Source organism: Mauremys reevesii, linkage group 15 (genome assembly GCF_016161935.1).
Source record: "Mauremys reevesii isolate NIE-2019 linkage group 15, ASM1616193v1, whole genome shotgun sequence".
NCBI lineage: Eukaryota > Metazoa > Chordata > Testudines > Geoemydidae > Mauremys > Mauremys reevesii.
The window spans coordinates 1365453-1388050 of record NC_052637.1 but is presented as its reverse complement, the minus strand read 5'-3'; the positions used below and the strand labels follow the sequence as shown (position 1 = coordinate 1388050).

Sequence of the window (22598 nt, the reverse complement as noted above, 5' to 3'; positions counted from 1 at the left end):
AGTGCCAGTGACAGAGGTAAAATGACCTCCCCGCTCCTGGGTTTGTACATCCAAGGGTCACGTTAGCCCTTTTTGCCCCAGCATCACCCTGGGAGCTCCTGTTGAGTTGCTTGTCCATCATGATCCCTAAACCTTTTGCAGAGTTGCTGCTTTTCCAAGGGTATTTAGGGGCCTTGAAATGCAATGGCTAGAAACCCCAGTCTCCCCCTAAAATCCTACCATAAACAAACCTTAAGTAGTATTTTTTTTTTATTTTAGGCTGATATAATCCACCGCAGCCTTTGCCTTTGGCCTGAAGAAAGGGTGAAAAGCGGTGGAGAGAAGACATGGGGTTTTAGCTGGAATGCTCTGGGTCTCATGCAGGGCTAGGGTCTGAGACAGTACAAAGTGATTCATTTGGGGTCTGGCTACCCTTGAAATGCTACAGCTGCAGCCTCCCTGCCAAATACCCGCTCCAGCTTCCCCTGCTGCACCCTCCCTTCAGTTCCAGCTTCCCCCCCACCCCATCCCTCTCCTCCAGCAGTGTCCTGTTTTTCAGAACCTGAAATATAGTAACCCTGTGTAACCCCCTGACAAGCAGGCGTCCGTACAGCCCAGTAGCCAGGTGGCAGGACAGGGACAGTGCAGTGAACCTGGAATTCACCTGTAGGGAATGTAATTCACTCCCCTTCCCAGCTCCCTCTCTGGGTCCTACACAACCCCCTGGGGCAGCCTGACCCAGCACTGGGGGGGGGGGGGTCTTGCACAGAAGCCTGTCAGCGGGGGCGGAAAGGAGGAGCCCGCAGGATCCCTGGGAGGGGGAGAAGGGGGATTTCTATGGGGACCGGGGATTGTCCCCAAATCCGAAGGGGGCGCGGGGGTGGCGGGGTCCTGGCCCCCAAGGGAGCCTGTCTCAGTGCCCCGGGCGGTGGGGGGGATTCGCTAGAGGGCAGAGAGGAGGGATTTCGGGCGGGGCCCCCCGGCTGAGCGGGGTGTGGGGCGGGGGGGGTCCGTAGCTGCTGCTGCCCCCACAGGGCCCTGGATCGCGCTGGGAGGGGGCGGGCTGCGCTCGCTCTGCCTCTGTTTATCTTCCCGGGTCAGATCCTCCATTGTGCGCCGGGAGCCCGGGCTGAGCCGCTGCCGCTCCCCGGCGGGGTCCGTGCGGGGCGAGCCCGGCACTAACCCCCCTCCCCGCCCCGGGCTCTGCCCGCCCCCGCCCCGAGCCGGAGCCTGCAGGTGAGGGGGGAGCCCGGGGGAAGGGCCGGGCTCGGGCGGGAAAGTGACTCTGCACAAGCGGCCCCAGATCTCGCCGCCCCGGGCAGCTGCTCCCTGGCTGGGAAGCGCCCGGCGGAGGGACCGGAGCTGCGGCCCCAGCAGCGAGTCGCCGCCCGGGCTCTGCCCAGGATCTGCCCCCGGGGCCGGCGGGGGGTTCAGGCGCGGGGAGAGGTTGGGGGCATGGGCGGGCCCAGGGGGCGAGCGGCTTGGCGGGGGCATGGACGGGCCCGGGGGGGTTCCCCGTTGTGCCCCTGGGGCTGGGTTGTCAGTTAGGGGAGGGGTGAGAAAGGAGACTGAAATGGAGGGGAGAGGAGGAGTGGGGGGGGGGGTTACTGTTGATCTGCAAATGTAACCCCGCTACAAACCTCTGAGCCCCTCCCTCCCCTGAGACAGGCCCCTTCGTGCCCCAGCGATGGGTGAATCTCCCCAGCCCTGAACTGCTGCTGGGCCCTGTTTGCTCCATCAGAGACACCTGCTCTGAAACGGGGCAGGATCCTGGTCTGCTGAACAGCCCAGAGTGTGACCTGCTCACAGACTGTATCCTAATGCACATGTGCCAGGCAGCCTGAAGAACCTGCTGGTGGTGTAGTGTGGGGGGGTTATAGTGAGATCAGTCTGCTCAAATTTTGTTTCTCTTCTACATACATAGGCTTGGAAGGATGAGATTTTTGTTATAAATATTGGTAAATGTCAGTTTCTCCATAGACACACAAAGGGTGGGTGAAAAAATATTGCCATCAGAAATAATTGAAATGTACAGATAGGCAAAGGAATAAAAGGCTGCGCGAGAATTTCGTAGAGTTCGATTTAGAGATATTTACTTGGTATATTTTGACAGGTGATAACGATTGTGTGTTCAACATTTGTAAAGCTTGAACTTTTTCAATTCTCAATATCTACAGTCATTAAGTAATTGTTGTCTGATCCGCCCCACAATTTCGAAAATGTAAATCAATGAAAATTGAAACTAAGTCCCTAAAACGAAACATTCATGTTACCATTGAAATCATAAAAATAATCAAATTCTGCCAATCCTGTACATAAATATAGCAATACAGTCGCCACTAGTCTAATCCCTTTTGTCTCCATTAATAAAATATTCCTGTGTAACCCCTCTGATTTTTTCCTTTTTCTGACTTCCCAAATTTTTATGTAAAATCCTTTCAAATTTTGTCCTCTTTCTATTTAATAATTAACATATTATCAGCATAAATTATTTTCCTTATTTTTCTCTAAATACACACTATAAAGAAAAAAATAGATTTTGCCTCCTCCGTCTCTAATTAGCTGAAATCAAACTCCCCCCCTCCCCAAGCTTCCATTTTATCGGCCCCCTCCCCTGGGACTAGTGGGATTGCAGCTGGGGCAGCAGGTGCTGAGCGGGGGACTCTTGTTGTTTCAGATGCCGGTGACCTTCGAGGAGGTGGCTGTGTATTTCACCCAGGGGCAGTGGGCCCTGCTGGACCCCGCTCAGAGAGCCCTCTACAGGGACGTCATGCAGGAGAACTACGACACGGTGACCTCGCTGGGTAAGGGATTCCCATCCCCTCGGTTACTGGAAGCAGGGGAGGGGTTCTGATGTAGCCAGTTTGGCTTCTACTCAGGTTCTTCCCAATTCCCTTAGGTTATGTCTACACAGCATCTGGGAGGTGTGATTCCCCGCTCGGGTAGATGTACATGCACTAATTCTGCTAGAGCTAGTAGCTAAAAAGAGTGGCAGAAGCATTGTATTGTCCTGTCTGTATTCACTCATGTCTATTCCCTTCCCTTCCTGGGACTAGCTCCATCCACGGGACAGATCTCACCCACCCACGCTGACGGAGATCTGGCAGGAGATCCCCACCCGCCAGATTTTACTTCCCCCTGGGTGTTTGGAAGGGATCTGGAGGCAGAATCCAATTTCTCTTGGTGCCCCGTATTGTCTGTTACAAATAGGTTGTTTCTTCCAAGCATGGAGGCTCCATTTTTTCTTTAATTTATTTTTAAAACCTCTGTTCCTGGATTCACCCTGTGGTGCCGTTGTTGTACCTGATGCAGTACAGTGTAAAGGTAGAACGAGTGAGAGGGCTTCAGAAATAGAGGTGTTTCCATGCTTGGAAGATGAGGATGAATATCCGAGTTCTAATGGATCCAGGTGCACCAGGGACCCACTTCAGAGATGGAAAAATTAGAGAGGGGTTAGTAAATGTTCCCTTTCTCAGTCTCCCCAGGAGTTGTGTTGTTTTTCCCCTCTTTGCTGTTCCCCTTTCGGTCCTTTCTCCCCGGCACAGGGATGACTCCTGTCTGGATTCTCTCGCTGTATTCCAGGGGGTGCTGGGATGGTGAGTGAGAATGAGGAGAAGAATCCACAGCAGGAAGGTGGTGAGGACGTGGGTCTGCAGGGAACGGTATTGGGAAGATCCAAGCGGAATTTTTATAAGAATCATAAACCAGGAAAAGCCTGGGGAAATCAGCGCAGGTCAGAGAGGCTGCTGGGATATGACCCAGGGAAGAAAATGTGTGAACCCATAAATGATGGTGGAGATTGCGAGGACCTCAAGGAAACCACAGCCCAGCAGAGAATCCCCACAGAAGAGAGAAAAAACACATGCACCGAGTGTGGGAAAAGCTTTATTCGGCGGTCACATCTTATTTCCCATCAGAGGATCCACACTGGAGAGAAACCCTACAAGTGCCTTGTCTGTGGGAGAGGTTTCAGCCAGACCGCACACCTTATTTCACATCAGAGGATTCACACGGGAGAGAAACCCTATAAGTGCCTTGACTGTGGGAAAGGTTTCATTCAGGGTTCACATCTTCTTAGGCATGAGAGAACCCACACGGGTGAGAAACCCTATAAATGCCTGGAATGCGGGAAAAGCTTCATTCAGAGTTCAGATCTTATTTCACACCAGAGAACCCACACGGGAGAAAGAGCCTATAAGTGCCTGGAATGTGGGGAAAGTTTTGATTGGAACATGCAGCTTGTTAGACATCAGATGCACCATACAGGAGAGAAACCCTACAAATGCCTGGATTGCGGGAAAGCATTTAGTGATAGTTCAGCCCTTATTATTCATCAGAGACTCCACACGGGAGAGAAACCCTATAAGTGCCTCGACTGTGGGAGAAGATTCAATCAAAACTCACTCCTTACTAGACACAAGAGAACCCACACCGGAGACAAACCCTACAAGTGCCTGGACTGTGGGAAAAGTTTCAATCAGAGCTCATACCTAATTGCACATCAGAGAACGCACACAGGAGAGAGACCCTATACATGCCTCAAGTGTGGGAAAAGTTTCAGTTGGAGCTCAGATCTGACGGCACATCAGAGAACCCACACAGGAGAGAGACCTTATAAGTGCCTGGAATGTGGGAAAAGATTCCTTCAAAGCTCAAATCTTAGTGTGCATCTGAGAATCCATACTGGAAAAACACCCTATAAATGCCCCGACTGCGGGAAAAACTTCAGTCAGAGTTCAAACCTGACTAGACACCAGAACACCCACATGGCAGGAAAAACCTCATAAATGCCTTGACAGTGGGAAAATGTTTAATGGTAAAGCACAATTAATACTCATCAGAGAACCCACCCTGGAAAGAGACCCTATAGAAGTATTGACAGTGGGCGAAAGTTTAATGACAAAGCACACCTTAGTATACATCAGAGAACCCACACAGGAGAGAAGCCCTATAAATACCTTTACTCTGGGAAAACATTTTTTTCAGAGCTCAGATCTTATTTCACAGTACAGCATCCTTATGGGAGAGAAACCATATAAATGCCAGGACTGTGGGATAAATTTCAATCATAGGTCAAACCTAATTTGACATCAGAGGATCCATACAGGAGGGACACCTTATAAAGTGTGGGAAAGAATTTAGTGACAAGTCACGCCTTATGGGACATCAGAGAATCCACATGGGAGATAAGTTGCAGGAGTGGGTGGGTGAGATTCTGTGGCCTGCATTGTGTAGGAGGTCGGACTAGATGGTCATGATGGTCCCTTCTGACCTTAAAGTCTATGAGTCTATAAACCCTATAAAAGCTTTATCCATCCCTCACATCTTATTGTGCATCACCAAATCCATTCAGGAGAAACATCCTATTGGGAAAAAGTTCCCTCGAAGTTCAAACCTGACTAGGCACCAGAGAATCCACATGGGAAAAATCGCCATAAGTGCCTTGACTGTGGGGAAAAGTTGAAAGACAATTCACCACTGAATACACATCAGAGAACCCACACCGGAGATCGCTTCTATAAACGGCTGGATTGTGAGAAGAGTTTCACTCAGAGTTCAGTTCTTATTTCACAGCAAAGGATCCACAGCGAAGGCAGAGATGTTTTGAATGTGGGAAATGTTTCATTCAGAACTTTTTACACGTCACAGCCCCTCCTCCCTGCTGTAGCCCTGGCTGCTGAGCCGAGGGGCCTTTCTGCCTCCCAGAGTTGTCTAGTGCAGGAAAACTGGTCAGGTAGCTGGCATGTTTAGCCCTGGCCTGGACCAAACCTCCACCACTTCTAGTCTAGACCAACCCTGAGCATCTCATTTATACAGTGGTCCCAATCTAAGTTCCCTGTAAGCTACGTGGCCGCGAGGCCACCCAGCAAGTTATCAAGTGCTGTGCAGCTCAGGTGCCCCTCCCACCACTGCCACGCTGCTCCTGCCCTCTGCCTTGGAGCTGCTCCCAGGAGCCTCCTGCTTGCTGTGCAGAGCAGGCGGGGAGCAGGGGCACTGATGTCAGGGCGTCCCATACCCCTGTACCCCATCTCTGCGGGGGTGTGTGAAACGCAACAGGGCTCAGGAGTGGGATGGAGGGAGCTTGCTGGTGGCTGCTGCTGTGTCTGTTTTGAGTGCCAGTGTAGCTAAAAGGGCAACATACTTAAAGGGGCAAGGTGTGTCTCTCTCACACGCACACACACAATGTGTGTGTCTCTCACACACACAGTGTCTCATGCACATGCACTGTGTCTCTGTCTCACACGCACACACACTGTGTCTCTGTCACACGCGCACACTCACACTCTGTTTTTCACACTCACCTCCCAGCACATATTTGTATTATTGTTGTTATTGTTACTTCCTGATACTTCCTGCAATGCACATATATTCTCTGTAATTTTATTCTTTCACAGTGCTGTTGTTTGAGGTTTTTGACTGGTCTATGCATGCCATCATTTTTATTGCTCTCTTACGCTTAAATTTAATTCTTTGAGTAGTGAGTTCTAAAATGCTTAATATGCTGGCTGGAGTAATTATCTCTATAGTAACTTTTTAAAACTATATATATTATCTCTAGGTTTTTTGTTTCTACTGGTGGTGCACAGCCACACATTACCTCGGTAATTTGGTGCACAACACAAAATTCATTCTGCACATGGATGGAAAAAATTAGGGGGAACATTGGTCGCAACCTCCACCAAATCAGACTCCTGAGGGCTGGAAATGAAAGTGTCGCAGACCTGGAGGGGGAATTTGACTCAATCCCAAACACAGTGTGATTGTTCTGACCCTAAATCCCAGTTTCCATCTGTGGGTAAAGCAGCTTCTGGCCTTTTTATTGCCCAGCTGTTTGTTTTCCGATAGGAGTTTGGGTTTCCTCCTTTCATTAGGATGACGTTAGAATTTTTGTAAGTAACACTAACATATAAGGAGGCGCTGAATGGGACAGATGTAGACAGTTCAGTCTGTTCTCCTGATTTTGAATCATCTGGAACATGCTCTGGGATACTGATTTATCTGAACCTGGAGTGTCCTATAGCCCACCCTGTATTATGGATTGTTCTCTATTTGCTGAAGGCCATTTGATCCCATAGTAGGATATTAGTTTTGTTTTACAGGACATAGCGCAGATTTATCAGAGACTTCATAAGACAAAGGACCATTTGCCAGGACACCCTCATGTTATTTGTAACATTTTCCGACCCTTTGCCATGAGATTTGAGTGTTGTTTGGACAATGATTATTATAAATCACCACCAGCACAACCGCTGATGGGGCTGGTCGCAGTCCAAGAGGCAGAGACTGAGACATGGTCTACAACTACATATATGTCAACCCAGCTACATTGCTATGGGGGGCAGGGCAGGTGCAAAGAGGTTTCCCACCCTAGGCGAAACTTCCACCTTGCACCCCCGCCAAGCTAACCCTGCCCCCTCACCAGAGGAGCCCCCCCCCGTGGCAGCTAACCCAGCCCCCCACCTGGGGAGCCCCCCTCCCACAGAAGCTAACCCTGCCTGGGGACACTCCCCCACTCCCCCGCGGCAGCTAACCCCACCTGAGGAGCCCGCCCCAGCTCACCTCGGCTCTGCCTCCTCCTCTGAACACGCCGGAGTCGCTCTAATTCTCCCCACCCAGGCTTGTGGCGCCGATTGGAGGAGACTTAGAGCGGGGGCTGCGTGCTCAGCGGAGGAGGCAGAGTGGAGGTGATCGAGGCGGGGAGCGGTTCCCCTGTGCGCCCCGTTACTGTGGGCAGCCCTCCCCCAGCTCACCTCCGCTCCACCCCCTCTCCTGAGCGGGCTTTTAGGCGCCCTAAACCACTAGGCACCCTAGGCGGCCGCCTCGTTTGCCTAAGTGGTTGCACCAGCCCTGATGGGGGGTGAGAAAGCTGTAGAGTTAAGCCGACCTAACCCCCTGTGTAGACAGCGCTAGGTTGAGGGAAGACGTTTTCCATTGACCTAACTACCGCCTCTCAGGGGGGTGCGTTATACTTAAATTCATAACTTTACTAGACACTACAAATCATGGATTGAACAGAGACACTCACACTGGATTTATGGCTTATTACCGGGGCAGCCAAACATACCCTCCGAGCCGCATATAATAATCTTCAGAAGTTCGCAAGCTGGGCACGCCTGCTGGGTCCTGGGGCGTCTCCTCTGCAGCAGGGCGGTGGGAGTAGGGGCTTCTGCCCTGTGGGGAGGGGGGTCTTGGGCCTTCAGCCCCACGGGAGGCACCTGCTGGGGCTCAGGGCTTCAGCCCCACTCCTGCTGAAGCCCCGAGACTCCCCTCGCTGCTGGGCAGAAGCCCCTAACCCCACCGCCCTGCCTCAGGGCAGAAGCCCTGAGCTCCCCCTCCCCACCCCCAGTTTGGTAGGTGGAGAACAGGCGGGGAGGGCACCGTGCTAAGCTACGTGGCTGCATGTGACTCACAAGCCAGGATTTGGCCACCGCGGCTTATCACAACAATCTATAACCCACATCCCATTTCCCCTCACTTCTTGTTTTTCCCCTTCTTTCCCCCATACAAGCAGAGAGGTGTTAACTGGCCTCTTCGCCGTGAAGGATCCTTTGAAATACATGTTAACTTATGCTTCTGATCCCCCTTGTAGTTACCTGTGACCCTCTCAGTATGATGACGCAGAGCCCTGTGTAAGCTCAAAAGCTTGTCTCTCTCCCCACCAGAAGTCGGTCCAGTAAAGAGATCCCCTTCCCCACCGTGTCTCTCTCACATCCTGGGACCAACCTAGCGACCACGCCGCTGCATACGCGGATTTGCTTTGTAAAAGGCTTTGAGCTCCATGGGTGAAAAGTGCTAGTTAGAAGTGAGGTGTTACTATCCTTGATTTTATGAGGGTGCCACAAACGTCGTTGCTTCTTTAGGCTGAGTTCATCACTCATCCCAAGGGCACATCGCTTCCCCAAATGGCAGGGTGAGGCTAGCCTGAGGAGGGGCAAAGGGGCTGAGTTGGAGGGGAGGAAATAGGTGGAGCCAGGGGCACAAATGAGAGGAATTGTTTGGAGCACGGTGGTACAGGGCCTGGCTCAGCGTACAACTTGGGCTACATAAGCCAGGAGTCCCGGAGCAGGAGGTGGGGTAGTCCGGCCTAGTGATCAGAGCCGGAGTCAGGAACAGAGCAGGGCTGGACTGGCAGGCAGAGGAACAAGCCCAGCTGCAGACATAAGCATCGAGCAGCCGCTGGCCAAGTCCTTCCGGGTTGAAGAGCCGTCCTGGCAATGCTACTCAGCCAGTTCAGCCAAACCGGAGTTTCAGCTGCCGTTAGCCGGCTGATCCCAGGCCCAGCTGCAGGCTCCTATTCCTGGCACAAAGCAATTGGCCCCCTGTTAAGCCGCTGCCTGTGATATGGGTGCACCACTGCAGGGGTCTGCCCCGCCCCCAGCAACATGAGGTGAGGATATGCAGGCAAATTTCTACTGTTGGGGGGGTCGCAAAGAAAGAGAAATAAAAAATCCCCTGCAAAGAAGTACTAAATTGTCTCTATGTTGCTGGACTTTGCAAGGGCAAAATTTCTAAGCAAAAGCATGGGATCCCCAGCTATACAGCCTGGGATAGCCCTAAAGGACTTGTAAAGGTTACTTATGATAGAAACTCTTCTTACTTTTTGGAACTAAAGACTGTAACTCATTCATTTGTATATGTTTAACTGCTTTAACCTGGTAAATAACTCCCATTTCTTTCCCTTAGTTAATAAATCTTGCTAGTTTATTACAGGATTGGCCAGAACTGTTGTCTTTGGTGTAAGATCTACAGTGCCATTGACCTGGGGTCCATTTACTAAGGATAAACATGTTTCCATCAGCGAGGCCTGGATAACTTCCACCTCAGAGCTTTAAAAGAGCTTTTTGAAGAGAACTCTGCCCCCCAAAATAATAATTTTTAATAAATCATGGACTAACAGGGGCATTCCTGAAGAATTGCAAAAAGGCAAGTGGGATGACCTGGATAACTATAGGCCAATTAACCTGCCGCTGAAGTGCCACTGATCGCGGCTTTTTTTTTTTTCCCCATCACTTGGGGAAGCAAAAATGCTGGAGCCGGCCCTGGCTACTAGCAACTATTAATACTTTCTATGATTATTTGCTATTAAAAATATCAACTAAGTAGCACAGTGACATCCATCGGCAGGGTGCTAATGTAGGGGAATGATGAGGGGCTACAAGGAATAAAAAATAGCATTAAAAAATTGAAAGGAGTGAAACTACAGTGGATTACAGGAAAAGAGAAGAGATTATTTTCAACATTAAAAATGTATCTTGGAATTATAATTTTTGAGCGTGTGGGGGGTGAATGTCAAATATTTATCTGACTCAAGTCTCCTTTAGCAGCTCAATGGATCCTATCGCAGGGGTGGGCAAACTATGGCCCACGTGCCGGATCCGGATCTGACCCCTCATGGCTTTGGATCCAGTCATCCGACCCGCGGCACCGGAGGGGCAGAGGGTTCTGTGGGTTACCTCCAGGCACCGCCCCCCGCAGCTCCCATTGGCCGGGAATGGGGAACCGCGGCCAATGGGAGCTTCGGGGGAGGTACCTGGAGGCGGGGCAAGGTTAGCACATGCGGAACCCTCCATCGTGCCCCCTCCCCCAGGGGCCGGAGCACTTCCTGGAGTGGGGGCGGGGCAGGCTGCCTGCCCTGGTCCCCGTGTGCGCCGCTGCCATCCTGGAGCCGCTCGAGGTAAGTGGTGCCGGGCCGGAGCTTGAACCCCTCCTGCACCCCGCCCCCCAACTCCCTGCCCTAAGCCCCCTGGTACACCGTGCCCCGAGCTCCCTGCACCCCAACTCCCTGGCCAGAACCCCCCAGCACCCCAACCCCCGTCCTGAGTTCCCTGCTGCAACCTCTCCAGCACCCCAACCCCCTGCACCCTTCCTGTCCCCCAACTCCCTGCCCGAAGCCCCCTGCCTGAATCTCGCACCCTCCTGCCCCCCAACTTCCTGCCCTAAGCCCCTCCTACATCCTGCCCCCCAACTCCCTGCCCTGAGCCCCTGCTGCATCCTGCACCCCAAGCCTCTGCCCTGAGCCCCCTCTTACACCCTGCACCCCTCCTCTGCCCCAATCCCTTACCCTGAGCCCCTTCCTGCACACCGCACCCCCTCCCACACCCCGCACTCCAGCCCCCTGTCCCGACCCTGCATACAATTTCCCCACTCAGATGTGGCCCTCTGCCCAAAAAGTTTGCCCACCCCTGTCCTATCGGCTAGGGGCAATGGGATGCCCTGGGCCTTCAAGCACACAGCCCTGGGAAGCGGGGGCTGAGACGTGCCCTTCTGCAAGGGAGGGGAAAAGCCCCTCTGAACCACAACACCTATTTTTGCAACCACTGCTGCTGGCTCACGCTATCCGGGGTGACTCTCATCCCTTCTGCCCCTCTCTATCTCCGGTGTCTCCCCTCTGCCAACATCTGGCAGAGCATCTGCCCCGTTCCTAACCCGCCCGGCTCCTGGCCCCCGCCCCCCATCCCTGATTTTGCCCCTGAGCCCCTCTCCTTCCCCTGCTGCCAGCTGTCCGACCCCCCTGGGCATTCAGCCCCCTTGCAGAGATTCTGCCCCCTTCATCCCCCTCGGATTTGCCCCCTTAGCCCCTGGCACCAGCGGGGAGACTCATTGTCAGGCCAAGGGCGGGCGGAGTCCGGGCAGCAGCTTCAGCAGATGTTACTGAGCATCCTCCGCTCCTGGGCGCCTGCCCCGGCCTCGGCGCTGTTTCCCTTCCCGGGCCAGGCGCTGCCGCCGCCTCCATTGTGCGCCGGGAGCCCGGGCTGAGCCGCTGCCGCTCCCCGGCGGGGTCCGTGCGGGGCGAGCCCGGCACTAACCCCCCTCCCCGCCCCGGGCTCCGCCCGCCCCAGCCCCGAGCCGGAGCCTGCAGGTGAGGCGGGGGGGCCGGGCAGGAAAGTGACTCTGCACAAGCGGCCCCAGATCTCGCCGCCCCGGGCAGCTGCTCCTGGCTGGGAAGCGCCCGGCGGAGGGACCGGAGCTGCGGCCCCAGCAGCGAGTCGCCGCCCGGGATCTGCCCAGGATCTGCCCCCGGGGCCGGCGGGGGGTTCAGGCGCGGGGGCGAGCGGCTGGGGGGGGCATGGGTGGGCCCCGGGGGGGGGCGAGCTGCTGGGTGGGGCATGGGTGGGCCCCGGGGGGGGGAGAGCGGCTGGGGGGGGGAGAGCGGCTGGGGGGGGCATGGGTGGGCCCCGGGGGGGGAGAGCGGCTGGGGGGGCATGGGCGGGCCCAGAGGGGTTCCCTGGTGTGTCCCTGGGGCTGGGTTGTCAGGGAGGGGAGGGGTGAGAAATGAGACTGAAAGGGAGGGGTGAGGGGGGGAGGTTATTGCTCATCTGCAAATGTAACCCCGCTACAAACCTCTGAGCGCCCCCCCCCCGTGAGACCGGCCCCTTCGTGCCCCAGCGATGGGTGAATCTCCCCTGCTCTGAACTGCTGCTGGGCCCTGTTTGCTCCATCAGAGACACCTGCTCTGAAACGGGGCAGGATCCTGTTCTGCTGAACAGCCCAGAGTGTGACCTGCTCACAGACTGTCCTAATACAGAGTTTTCAACCTTTTTCTTTCTGAAGCCCCCACAACATGCTATAAAAGCCCCATGACCCAGCTGTGCCACAACAACTGTTTTTCGGTGCATAAAAGCTGGGGCTGGTGTTAGGGGATAGGAAGCAGGGCAATTGTCCAGAGCCCCACACTGCAGGGGACGGGGTCCCTGCAAATCTAAGTTGCTCAGGCTTCAGCTTCAGCCCCAGGGGTGGCTCTAGACATTTTGCCGCCCCAAGCACGGAGGGTCCGCTGGTCCCACGGCTTCGGTGGATCCTCCACAGGCAAGTCACCGAAGGCACACTGCCTGCCGCCCTACCTGCGACCGGCAGAGTGCCCCCTGCGGCTTGCCGCCCCAGGCACGCGCTTGGAGAGCTGGTGCCTGGAGCCGCCCCTGTTCAGCCTCAGAAGGCAGGGCTTTGGCTTTCTGCCCTGGGCTCCAGCGACCTAACACTGGCCCTGCCTGGCGGACCCCCTGAAACCTGCTTGTGGCCACCCATGGGGCCTCGGACCCCTGCTTGAGAACCTTCGTCCTAATGTATGAGTGCAAGGCAGCCTTAATAACATGCTTTTAGTGTAGTTTGTGTGGGTTATATTGATATAAATCTGTTCATTTTTTTTCTCTTCTATATAAATAGGCCTGGAAGGATGAGATTTTTGGGGGTAAACGTCAGTTTCACCCTACACATGCAAATAGATGAAAAAGCATTTCCATGAATAATAATCAAAATATACAGCTAGGCAAAGTAAGAAAAAAGCTGCTTGAGAACTTCTTGCAATGTGATTTAATAGAGAGAGAGAGGGGGGCATATTTTGACATGTGATGCTGACCATTTGTGTTTTAATGGTTATAAAGCTTTAACTTTTTGAGTCCCAATGTCTACAGTCATGAAATAATTATTGTCTGACTCACCCCATAGTTTTCCGGAACTGTGAAAATTCAAATAAAAAAAAATTCAAAGAGAGATCCTTACAAACATTGATATTATCCATTGAAATTCTTTAAAAAAAAAAATCAAATTCTGTCACGCCTATATATAAATATAGCAATATGATCACCACTGATCTAGTCCGTTTTCTCTCCATTAGAAAACTATTGCTTTGGAACCCCTCTGCTGTTTTTTCTCTTTTCTCACTTGCCAAATTTTGATATAAAATCCCCTCAAAATGTGTTCAGTTTCTCTGTTTATAGACTAATATGTTATCTGTATAAATGTGCTTACTTATTTCTCAAAATAACCACTATTAAGAAAAAAAGAAAAGATTTTGCCTTCTCCCTTCTAATTAGCTGGCATGTGAAACCTCTCATATTTCCCTAATTTTCTGTCTCAGTTGTCAAATAGTAATATAAAATCTCAAAATTCACTGATATTTGCATTCTAATTTTTAAATTAGATGAGATTTCCTCAGTTTTGAAGAAGAAATATTGAGCTGAGTAATTGATTTGGTTATGAAAAGAAAATATCAGGTTCGAAAAGCTTCTTGAATCTAGCAGAGAGAGACATAAGGAGAAAGAATGTCTGAAAGCCAGAGAAATTCAAATGGAAATTTAGGGTGATTAACCACTGGGAAAAAAACTACTATGGGAAGTGGTGGATTCTCCAATTCTTGAGTTCAGGAGGTCAAACTAGATTTTCTAAATTCAATGGTCTCTTCCCCTTCTGGCTTTAAAAATCTGTGACACCAAATGGAGATTGGGTGGGTGATTAAATTCCCAATGATCAAAGGAAAATCACTGAGCGCTAGATATACAGAGACTTAAGCATCACTTTTAGGTGTGAAGCCACAACCCTGGTTTAGGTTCCCAGGCTCCCTATATTATACCGGGGCAGAGCCAAGCACCTAAAAACGGAATCCACAAAACAGCCCGCTGACTGGGGAGCTAGCCCGTGGGAAACGCTGCGGAGAGGGGTGGGTCATATGTCCCTGCCCCTCAAAGGGACTTAGTTGGCTATCGCTGCTGAGTGATTCCTAGCCCTGAACCCTATCCTGGAGTTTGGTGCATAGGGCCATGGGGTACCCCTCAGTCTCACCCGTTGAAGCTGTTCCACCATGTATAAATGGTTGCATAAGTGTTGGGTGAGAGAGAGGGAGACTGACTCCAGCCCTGGGGCGGGGCGCTCTGTTGGGTTTTAGGAGACCCAGGTTTCAGGCCCACTCCTCCCATGTCTATTTAGACCTTTCTTGTTTGGGCTGACCCAGCCTATCTCCTTTGTGTATCTTTTCCTAGGGCAGGTCTACACTATGGGGGAAAATCGATATAAGATACGCAACTTCAGCTACGTGAATAACGTAGCTGAAGTCGAAGTATCTGATATCGAATTACTTACCGTCCTCACGGCGCGGGATCGACGTCCGCGGCTCCCCATGTCGACTCCACTACTGCCGTTCGCGTTGGTGGAGTTACGGAGTCGACATGAGCGCGTTCGGGGATCGATATATCGCGTCTAGATGAGACGCGATATATCGATCCCCGAGAAATCGATTGCTACCCGCCGATACAGCGGGTAGTGAAGACGTACCCCTAGCAACATTTGTTATTATCGGTGGTTGTAACTTTGTATGAATTTTCACTCTCTGTCTGAAAATGGAGCTCCCCACAGGGGTAGGGCTGCCCGATCCCAGTGACTACAACACATCCTGCAGGGGGACGGGAAACCCGTTCAGAGAGGGGAGTTTCAGAGGGCTGCTGGTGGGTTTGTGTTGGAGCAGGAAATACGCAGGGCGAGGGAGGTGGTGACAGAGTCGGGAAAACCTGCTGGGACATGTTCAGTCTGTGGCATAATGTTCAGAACAGGCCCTTTGCGGGGATGGAAATTCCCCCATTTGTGGAACAGGAAAGAAATGTACTGGGCAGGGCTGGGAAAACGAACCAGACTCCCAGTGCTGGCGCCTGAACCCACTAGCCAGAGGCTGCTGTGAAATTTGAAGGGGGCACCCAGCGGAGTTGCCCCGTCCCCTCACACCCAGCTGTCTGGAGGAACTGTCACCGGTTCTGGAACAGCTCTGAATCAAACCCAGGCAGGACCCTCTGCTGTGTGACCCCCCTCCGGGCACACTCTCACTTCCTGCTTGGCGTCAGCGCCCCTGTTCCACACCGGGAGCTCCCGCAGCGAGCCCACCTGGGGGAAGACCTTACACCTCCCCTGAAAGGGGAGTCCTGCACCCTCAACTTCCGCAGTGACTCCCAGCCCAGCGCTGTAAAACAGAAGGGTTTATTTTAGTTCTCTGGAATGCAGCTTGGAAAAGTTCTTTGTTACTTCGGATCACAAGAAGTTACAGCAAAGCCAGAGCCCAAAGTCCTGATTCTTCCCCCCCCCCCCCCGCCCCCGACCCAAAAAAGGAGAGTGACAGCCCACCCTCAGTCAGGCCCCTCCTCCATCCTTTGGTCACCCAGCCTCCACCTCTCTCTCTGTTCTCAAACTTGACACAACTGGCTGGCTTCTTGCAGTGGGTGCCTCCCCATTACCTTCCAGCCATCCATTTCTAATTTACAAAATGTCCATCCATTGCCTGGGACCGAGCAGCTAGATGACAGTCACGCCTGGCCCCCTAGGGTTCGCTGAGAAGATCAAACACCCTTGCAACAGGCAGGGGAAACTGAGGCGCGCACACAGTGTTCATACAAAACATTTACGAAAATGCCCTGCTTTGTCACAGCCTCAAAGCCTGCAACCTGTATAAGCCTCTGGCTAAGAGGTGTGAGATAAATGGGAAGGCCCCTGCCATCCTCCATCTGCTGGGAGGGGCAAGGAGCTCTCTCTTTCTCCCCTCCTGAAGCCTCCTGGCTGGTCTGAGCAGGGTTCAGCCCTCCTCCCCCATGAATAATGGGCTTGTAGCTGGAGCAGCAGGTGCTGAGTGGGGGACTCTTGTTGTTTCAGGGGCCGGTGAGCTTCGAGGAGGTGGCTGTGTATTTCACCCAGGGGCAGGGGGCTCTGCTGGACCCCGCTCAGAGAACCCTCTACAGGGACGTCATGCAGGAGAACTACGAGATGGTGACCTCGCTGGGTAAGGGATTCCCGTCTCCGTGGTTATTAGAAGCTTATTGGGTGGGGAGGTCTATGATGTGGCCAGTTCGGCTTCTGCTCAGGTTCTTCCCAAGTCCCCTAGGTTACGTCCACACAGCATCTGGGAGGTGGGATTCCCAGCTCAGGGGGCTTTACATGCACTAATTCTGCTAGAGCTAGTGCCTAAAAATAGCAGCGCAGATAGCGGCTAGCGCTAGCCACTTGAGGACATGCCCAGGGGCAGGGCAGGATTGTACTCAGGTGGCTAATCCGAGCCACAGCCATGCTGCCATGGCTACATTGCTGTTGTCAGACACTAGTGCTTGTCTGTCTACCAAGCTGGGGATCACACCTCCCAGCAGCTGTGCAGACAGACCCTGCGATTTCAGGGCAATGACCCCAAAGTCCCCACAGCCCATTCGACAGACTTTGAGCCCCACTCCCTCAGCCATGGGATAGGAGACTCGGAAAAACAAGGGAGGCCTAATTCATCTCTATCCTGCATCCTCTGAGGTGGCAGAAGCATCGTCTTGTCCTGTCTGTATTCATTCCTGTCTCTTCCCCTCCCTTCCTTGGACTATTTCCATTTTTGGGGCAGACGTCACCCACCCACACGCTGACTGAAATGTGGCAGCAGCTCCCCGCCCCCAGACTCTATGATCCCCTGGGTGTTTGGAAGGGATCTGGAGGCAGAATCCAGTTTCTCTCTTGTGTGTCCCTGGTGCTCTGTGTTGTCTGTTAGAACTGGGTTATTTCTTCCAAGCATGGAGGCTCCATTTTTTATTTAATTTATTTTTGAAACCTCTGTTCCCGGCTTCACCCTGTGGTGCCGTTGTTGTACCTGGTGCAGCACAATGTGAAGCTAGAGTGAGAGAGAGTGTAAAAGAAAGAAGTTCCTTTATGCTCGGACAATGAGAAGGAATATCCCAGTTTTAATGGATTATGGAGCACCAGGGACCCACTTCAGAGAAGGAAAAATTACAGAGGGATTAGTAAATGTTCCCTTTCTCGGTCTCCCCAACGGTTGTTGTGTTGTGTTTTCCCCTCTTTGCTGTTCCCCTTTCGTTCCTTCCTCCCCAGCACGGGAGATGACTCCTGTCTGGATTCTCTCTCTCTATTCCAGGGGGTGCTGGGATGGTGAATGAGAAGGAGAATCCACAGCGGGAAAATTGTGAGGATGTGGATCTGCAGGGAACAGTATTGGGAAGAACCAAGGGGAATTTTTACCAGGATCGTAAAGGAGGAAAACCTTGTGGAACTCAGCGCAGGTCAGAGAGATTGCTGGGATGCAAGCCAGGGAAGAAAACACGTGAACCCATAAATGATGGTGGAGGTTGCAAGGACCTCAAGGAAACCACAGCCCAGCAGCGAATGCCCAGAGAAGAGAAAAAAAACACATGCAGCGAGTGTGGGAAAATCTTTATTCGGCGGTCACATCTTATTTCACATCAGAAGGTCCACACTGGAGAGAAGCCTTACAAGTGCCTTGTCTGTGGGAAAGTTTTCAGTCAGAGCTCAAATCTTATTTCCCATCAGAGGATCCACACAGGGGAGAAACCCTATAAGTGCCTTGTCTGTGGGAAAGGTTTCAGTCATACTGCAAACCTTATTTCCCATCAGAGGATCCACACAGGGGAGAAACCCTATAAATGCCTTGACTGTGGGAAAGGTTTCAATCAGGGTTCAAACCTTATTAGGCATCAGAGAACCCACACAGGCGAACAACCTTATAAATGCCTAGAATGTGGGAAAAGCTTCATTCAGAGCTCAGATCTTATTAGGCACGAGAGAACCCACACAGGTGAGAAACCCTATAAATGTCTGGACTGTGGGAAAAGCTTTGTTCTGAGCTCAGATCTTATTTCACATCAGAATGCTCACACGGGAGATAAACCCTATAAGTGCCTGGAGTGTGGGAAAAGTTTCAATCAGAGCTCATACCTGATTTCACATCAGCGAACGCATACAGGAGAGAAGCCCTATAAATGCCTCGAGTGTGGGAAAACATTCAGCTGGAACTCAAATCTAATTTCCCATCAAAGGACTCACACAGGAGAGAGACCGTATAAGTGCTTGGACTGTGGGAAAAGGTTCATTGACAACACAGCCCTTATTAAACATCAGAGAATGCATACAGGAGAGAGACCCTATAAATGCCTCGAGTGTGGGAAAAGTTTCAGTCGGAAATCAACCCATATTGGACATCAGAGAATCCACAAAGGAAAGAAACCTTGAATGTGGGGGAAGCTTCAGCTGGGGTCAGCTTGTATCACGCATCAGGAAAGTCATACAGGGAATAAACCTCTTAAATATCTTTAACATGGAAAATGCTTAGAGTGGAATTGACATTAAGAATTCCTCTCCTGTGAGGAGTTTCTAATCAATTCCATCACTGGGGCTGGCCACAGTTTATTTAAAAAAATCCAATTCCCCTGCATATATCTTTGATTTCTTTCATGCTAAGTCAGACTCGGGGAGGCTGCAGGTGAAAATGTTGCAAAACTGGAGGGAGAATTCAAATGAATCCCCCACAGTCTGTGATCGTTCTGAGCTTAAATTCCAGTTTCCATCAGATGGGAATTTGGGTTTTCTCTTTTCATTAGGACAATGTTAAAACTTTTGTAACCATCATGACAATATAAGAAGGCGCCGAATGAAGCAGGTGTTGATAGTTCAGAGCGTGTAGGTAAGTCTGTTCTCTTGATTTTGAATCATCTGGAATGTGCTCTGGGATGTCACTATATATGAACCGGAAAGTTTCTTATAGTCCACCCTGTATTGTGGCTTGTTCTCTATTTGCTGAAGGCCATTTGGTCACCTAGTAGGATATTAGTTTTGCAGGACATCGTGTAGATTTAGTGGGGACTCCAAAAGACAAATGACCATTTGCCAGAACGCTCTTCCTTTATTTGTACCATTTTCCGAACCTTTGCCATGAGATGTTAGTGTTATTTGAACAATGATTATTATACATCACCATGAGCACAAACACCGATGGGACCAGTGTGAGGGTCGCAGGCCAAGAGGCAGAAACTGAAACGGGAGGAAGTTCCTGCTGGATCCCTGCAGTGATGGGAGATAGGGTCAGGAGAGAGATAAGGGGCTGGGAAACTGCAGGGTTTTCTCTGGAGAGCCAGACAGCTGAGGCTGAGAATTGTTAACTTGCTGCACTAGAGCCGGAGAGAGACGGGAACTAGCCTGGGATCACAGGGTGAAACTGTCCCTGAATCCCAAAGGGCTACAAATGACGCTGCTTGTGGAGTTGCTGGGTCTACCAGTGATTCCTGGGAGGACAAGACTGAGCAGAGACAGGAAGGAAACTAGGGAAGTCAACAGGCCTGGCCGGCCCTGAGGCCAGCTGACATCCATCACTGCGACTGGAAGGCAATGGGGAGTCTGTGAACCAAGATTCTCACCCGGAACCCCCTCCACAGCTTCCTTTATTGGGACGACGGAGACTCTCTCTGTCATGCTCACCACATGCACGCCAAGGACGTCCCTGGGGGATAAACCCCTCAGCCAGGATTGGAGATGCCGCACCCTTCTCCGGCTCCCATTAACCCGAGCTCCCTGGTTTTCCTGCTCTCACAGCATTTGCTTCCCTGTGACTGAATCCCGGTGTCTCTAATGGATCCTCTGCATTTTTTCTGCCCACTGTACAACGTTGCTGATGCCTGCGGGAGGTGGGAGCAGCGCCTTGCTGGGCTGGGGCCGAAATGCTCTGAGCTGAGCAGGGTACTGGGTGTGGGGAGGAGATTTTAGCTTTTATTTCTGGCTTGGAAAGAATAAAGTGGAATTTAGTTTCTCAAACTCCCAGAGTCCTTTGTCTTGAATCATGAGTAAAAATGGCCTTTAACGGACGCGGAGTCCACCTGGGAATCTTCTTTTAGGTTCTTTCCCCAACCCTGAGCGCCACAGGCAGCACATCCCGGAACTGCCAAATCTGTGTGTCTGTGGCAAAAATCCCTTTTCTACAAGGGAAAATCCTCTCTGTCTGTCATTTCCTGTTCACCTGCCTCCTATCTACCACCATCTTCTGAGAATTGTAACCACACAGTCCAACTGCCCAGCTCCTGGACTCAGTGGCGACCCCCTAAAATCTGCCGTAGCTTAAACACACCACCTCCTAGAACTCCTTCCAGTGGCACAAACCTTCTGGTTCACCGCTTCAAGGGGGCCTATGCTAGGTGTAAGGCATGACAGTCATAGAGGAGCTGTTGGCCAGAAGGGACCATTAGATCATTTAGTCTGAGCTCCTACATAACACAGCTCAGAGAATTTCACCCAGATACTTCTATGTTGAGGCCAATAACGTGTGTTTGGCTAACGCAGATCGTCCTGAAAGGCCTCAGGTCTTGATGTGAAGAGATGGGGACTCCACCACTTCCTTGGTCATTTGTCCCAATGATTAATTATCCTCCCTGATAAAAATGTGTCCCTTACATCCAGTTTGGGTTTGTCTGGCTTCAACTTCCAGGCATTGGTTCTTGCTGTACTTTCCCCTTAGATTAACGAGCCCTTTAGCATCCACTATTTTCTCTACCCAAAAACAGCAAAGAATCCTGTGGCACCTTATAGACTAACAGACGTTTTGGAGCATGAGCTTTTGTGGGTGAATACCCACTTCGTCGGATGCAAGTAGTGGAAATTCTACCCAAAGGTACCCAAATCAGCTCACCTGCCCATTTTAAGATAAGTGGGTTGAGTTTGTAACATCTTTCATTGCAAGGCACCTTTTTCAACCCTCAAAGTATTTTTATGGCTCTGATCCCATTTTTCAACATCCTTTTAAAAATGTGGATACCCGAACTGGACCCGATATTCGAGTATTGGCCTCCCCAATGCCGTATGCAGAGGTAAATTCATCTCCCTGCTGATGCTCAGGGGCAGCAGGTTTGTATAATTTTTGGTGGTGCCCAGAAAGTGTCCAAGTCCCTCCCCCCGCACCACATACACACACGTGCCTAAGGCTTTGGGAGGGAGTTTGGGTGTGGGAGCGGGTTTGGGGTGCAGGCTCTGGGAGGGAGTTTGGGTGCGGAGTGTGGGCTCCAGGCTGGGGCAGGGGGTTGAGGAGGGGGAGGGGGGAGGGCTTTGGGCTGAGGCAGGGGGTTGGGGTGCGGGAGAGGGGTGTGGTGCTTACCTCAGGCGGCTCCCTAAAGTGACCCGCATACCCCTCGGGCAGCAGCTCCTAGGCGGGGGGATCAGGGGTCTCTGTGCGCCGCTGCCCACAGGCACCGCCCCCCGCAGCTCCAATTGGCCGCAGTTCCCATGGCAGAGTCAGCGCTTGGGGCGGGGGCAGAGTGCGGAGACACCCCCACCTGCCAAGGGGCTGCAGGGACGTGCCAGCCGCTTCCAGGAGTGGTGTATCATGTGGGGTAGGGAGGGGAGGAAGCTGCTTTAGCCCTGCTGCGGGGGCGGCAGGCGGGGCAGGGAGATGCTCTGGCGGAGGTGCGTGGGGGCAGCAGGTGGGGCCAGAGGAGAGACCCGGCCCCGAACATTGATGGAGCCGGGCCCCCGTGCTCTGAATATTCCTGGAGCATGGGCACCAGGGGCCCATACAACTCGCCCATGAAGGATCCCATTCGCTTTTTTTGCCACAGCAGCGCACTGGGAGCTCATGTTGAGTTGTTTCTCCACTCTGACCCCTGAAGCCTTTTCAGAATCACTGCCGCCTTTTCCTTAGTTACGCCCTGCATCCCTTAGTCCTTGATGTGCAGCTTGGTATGTGGCCTTATTAAAACACAGTGTGTTCGAATGGGCCCGACGACCCTGTCCTCCTCATTCTTTACCACTCTGTCAATGTCTGTGTCGTCTTCAAATTGGATCAGCAGTGATTTTATGCAGGGGTGGCAGGTTTGTAGAAATTTTAGTGGTGCCCAGAACCCGCCCCTGCCCAAACTCCCCCCCCCCAAACTCCATCCCCAACCTGCCCAAGGCTCTGGGAGGGAGTTTGGGTGGGGGAGAAGGTCTGGGGTGCAGGCCCTAGTCTGGGGTAGAGGATTGGGGTGCAGGCTCTGGGAGGGAGTTTGGGGATGGGAGGGGGTGCAGAGGGAGGGGGTGCAGGTTCTGGGAGGGATTTTGGGGATGGG

The 22598-nt window shown here is 52.2% G+C and overlaps 2 protein-coding genes across 2 annotated transcripts in view; both read left to right on the top strand.

Moving 5' to 3' along the window:
• Positions 1 to 2728: 2728 nt before the first annotated feature.
• Positions 2729 to 5159, top strand: LOC120382909 (zinc finger protein 501-like). The gene is made up of 2 exons (XM_039500388.1): positions 2729 to 2783; positions 3562 to 5159. The coding sequence occupies exons 1-2, from the start codon at positions 2750 to 2752 to the stop codon at positions 4764 to 4766; spliced, it is 1239 nt and encodes a 412-aa protein (XP_039356322.1). The 5' UTR covers positions 2729 to 2749; the 3' UTR covers positions 4767 to 5159.
• Positions 5160 to 16455: 11296 nt separating this feature from the next.
• Positions 16456 to 22598, top strand: part of LOC120383476 (zinc finger protein 271-like) — an 88460-nt gene continuing 82317 nt past the window's right edge. The window contains exons 1-2 of the mRNA XM_039501634.1: positions 16456 to 16510; positions 17633 to 18743. Of these exons, the coding sequence (XP_039357568.1) occupies positions 16477 to 16510; positions 17633 to 18743 (1145 nt within the window). The 5' untranslated portion in view covers positions 16456 to 16476. The remainder of the gene's footprint in view (positions 16511 to 17632; positions 18744 to 22598) is intronic.

Bases quoted from the DNA above. Each gene is read 5' to 3' on its own strand.
- LOC120382909 (XM_039500388.1), top strand. From the start codon at position 2,750: ATGCAGGAGAACTACGACACGGTGACCTCGCTGG. The intron at 2,784-3,561 runs GTAAGGGATTCC...GCTGTATTCCAG, and splicing joins CGACACGGTGACCTCGCTGG to GGGGTGCTGGGATGGTGAGT.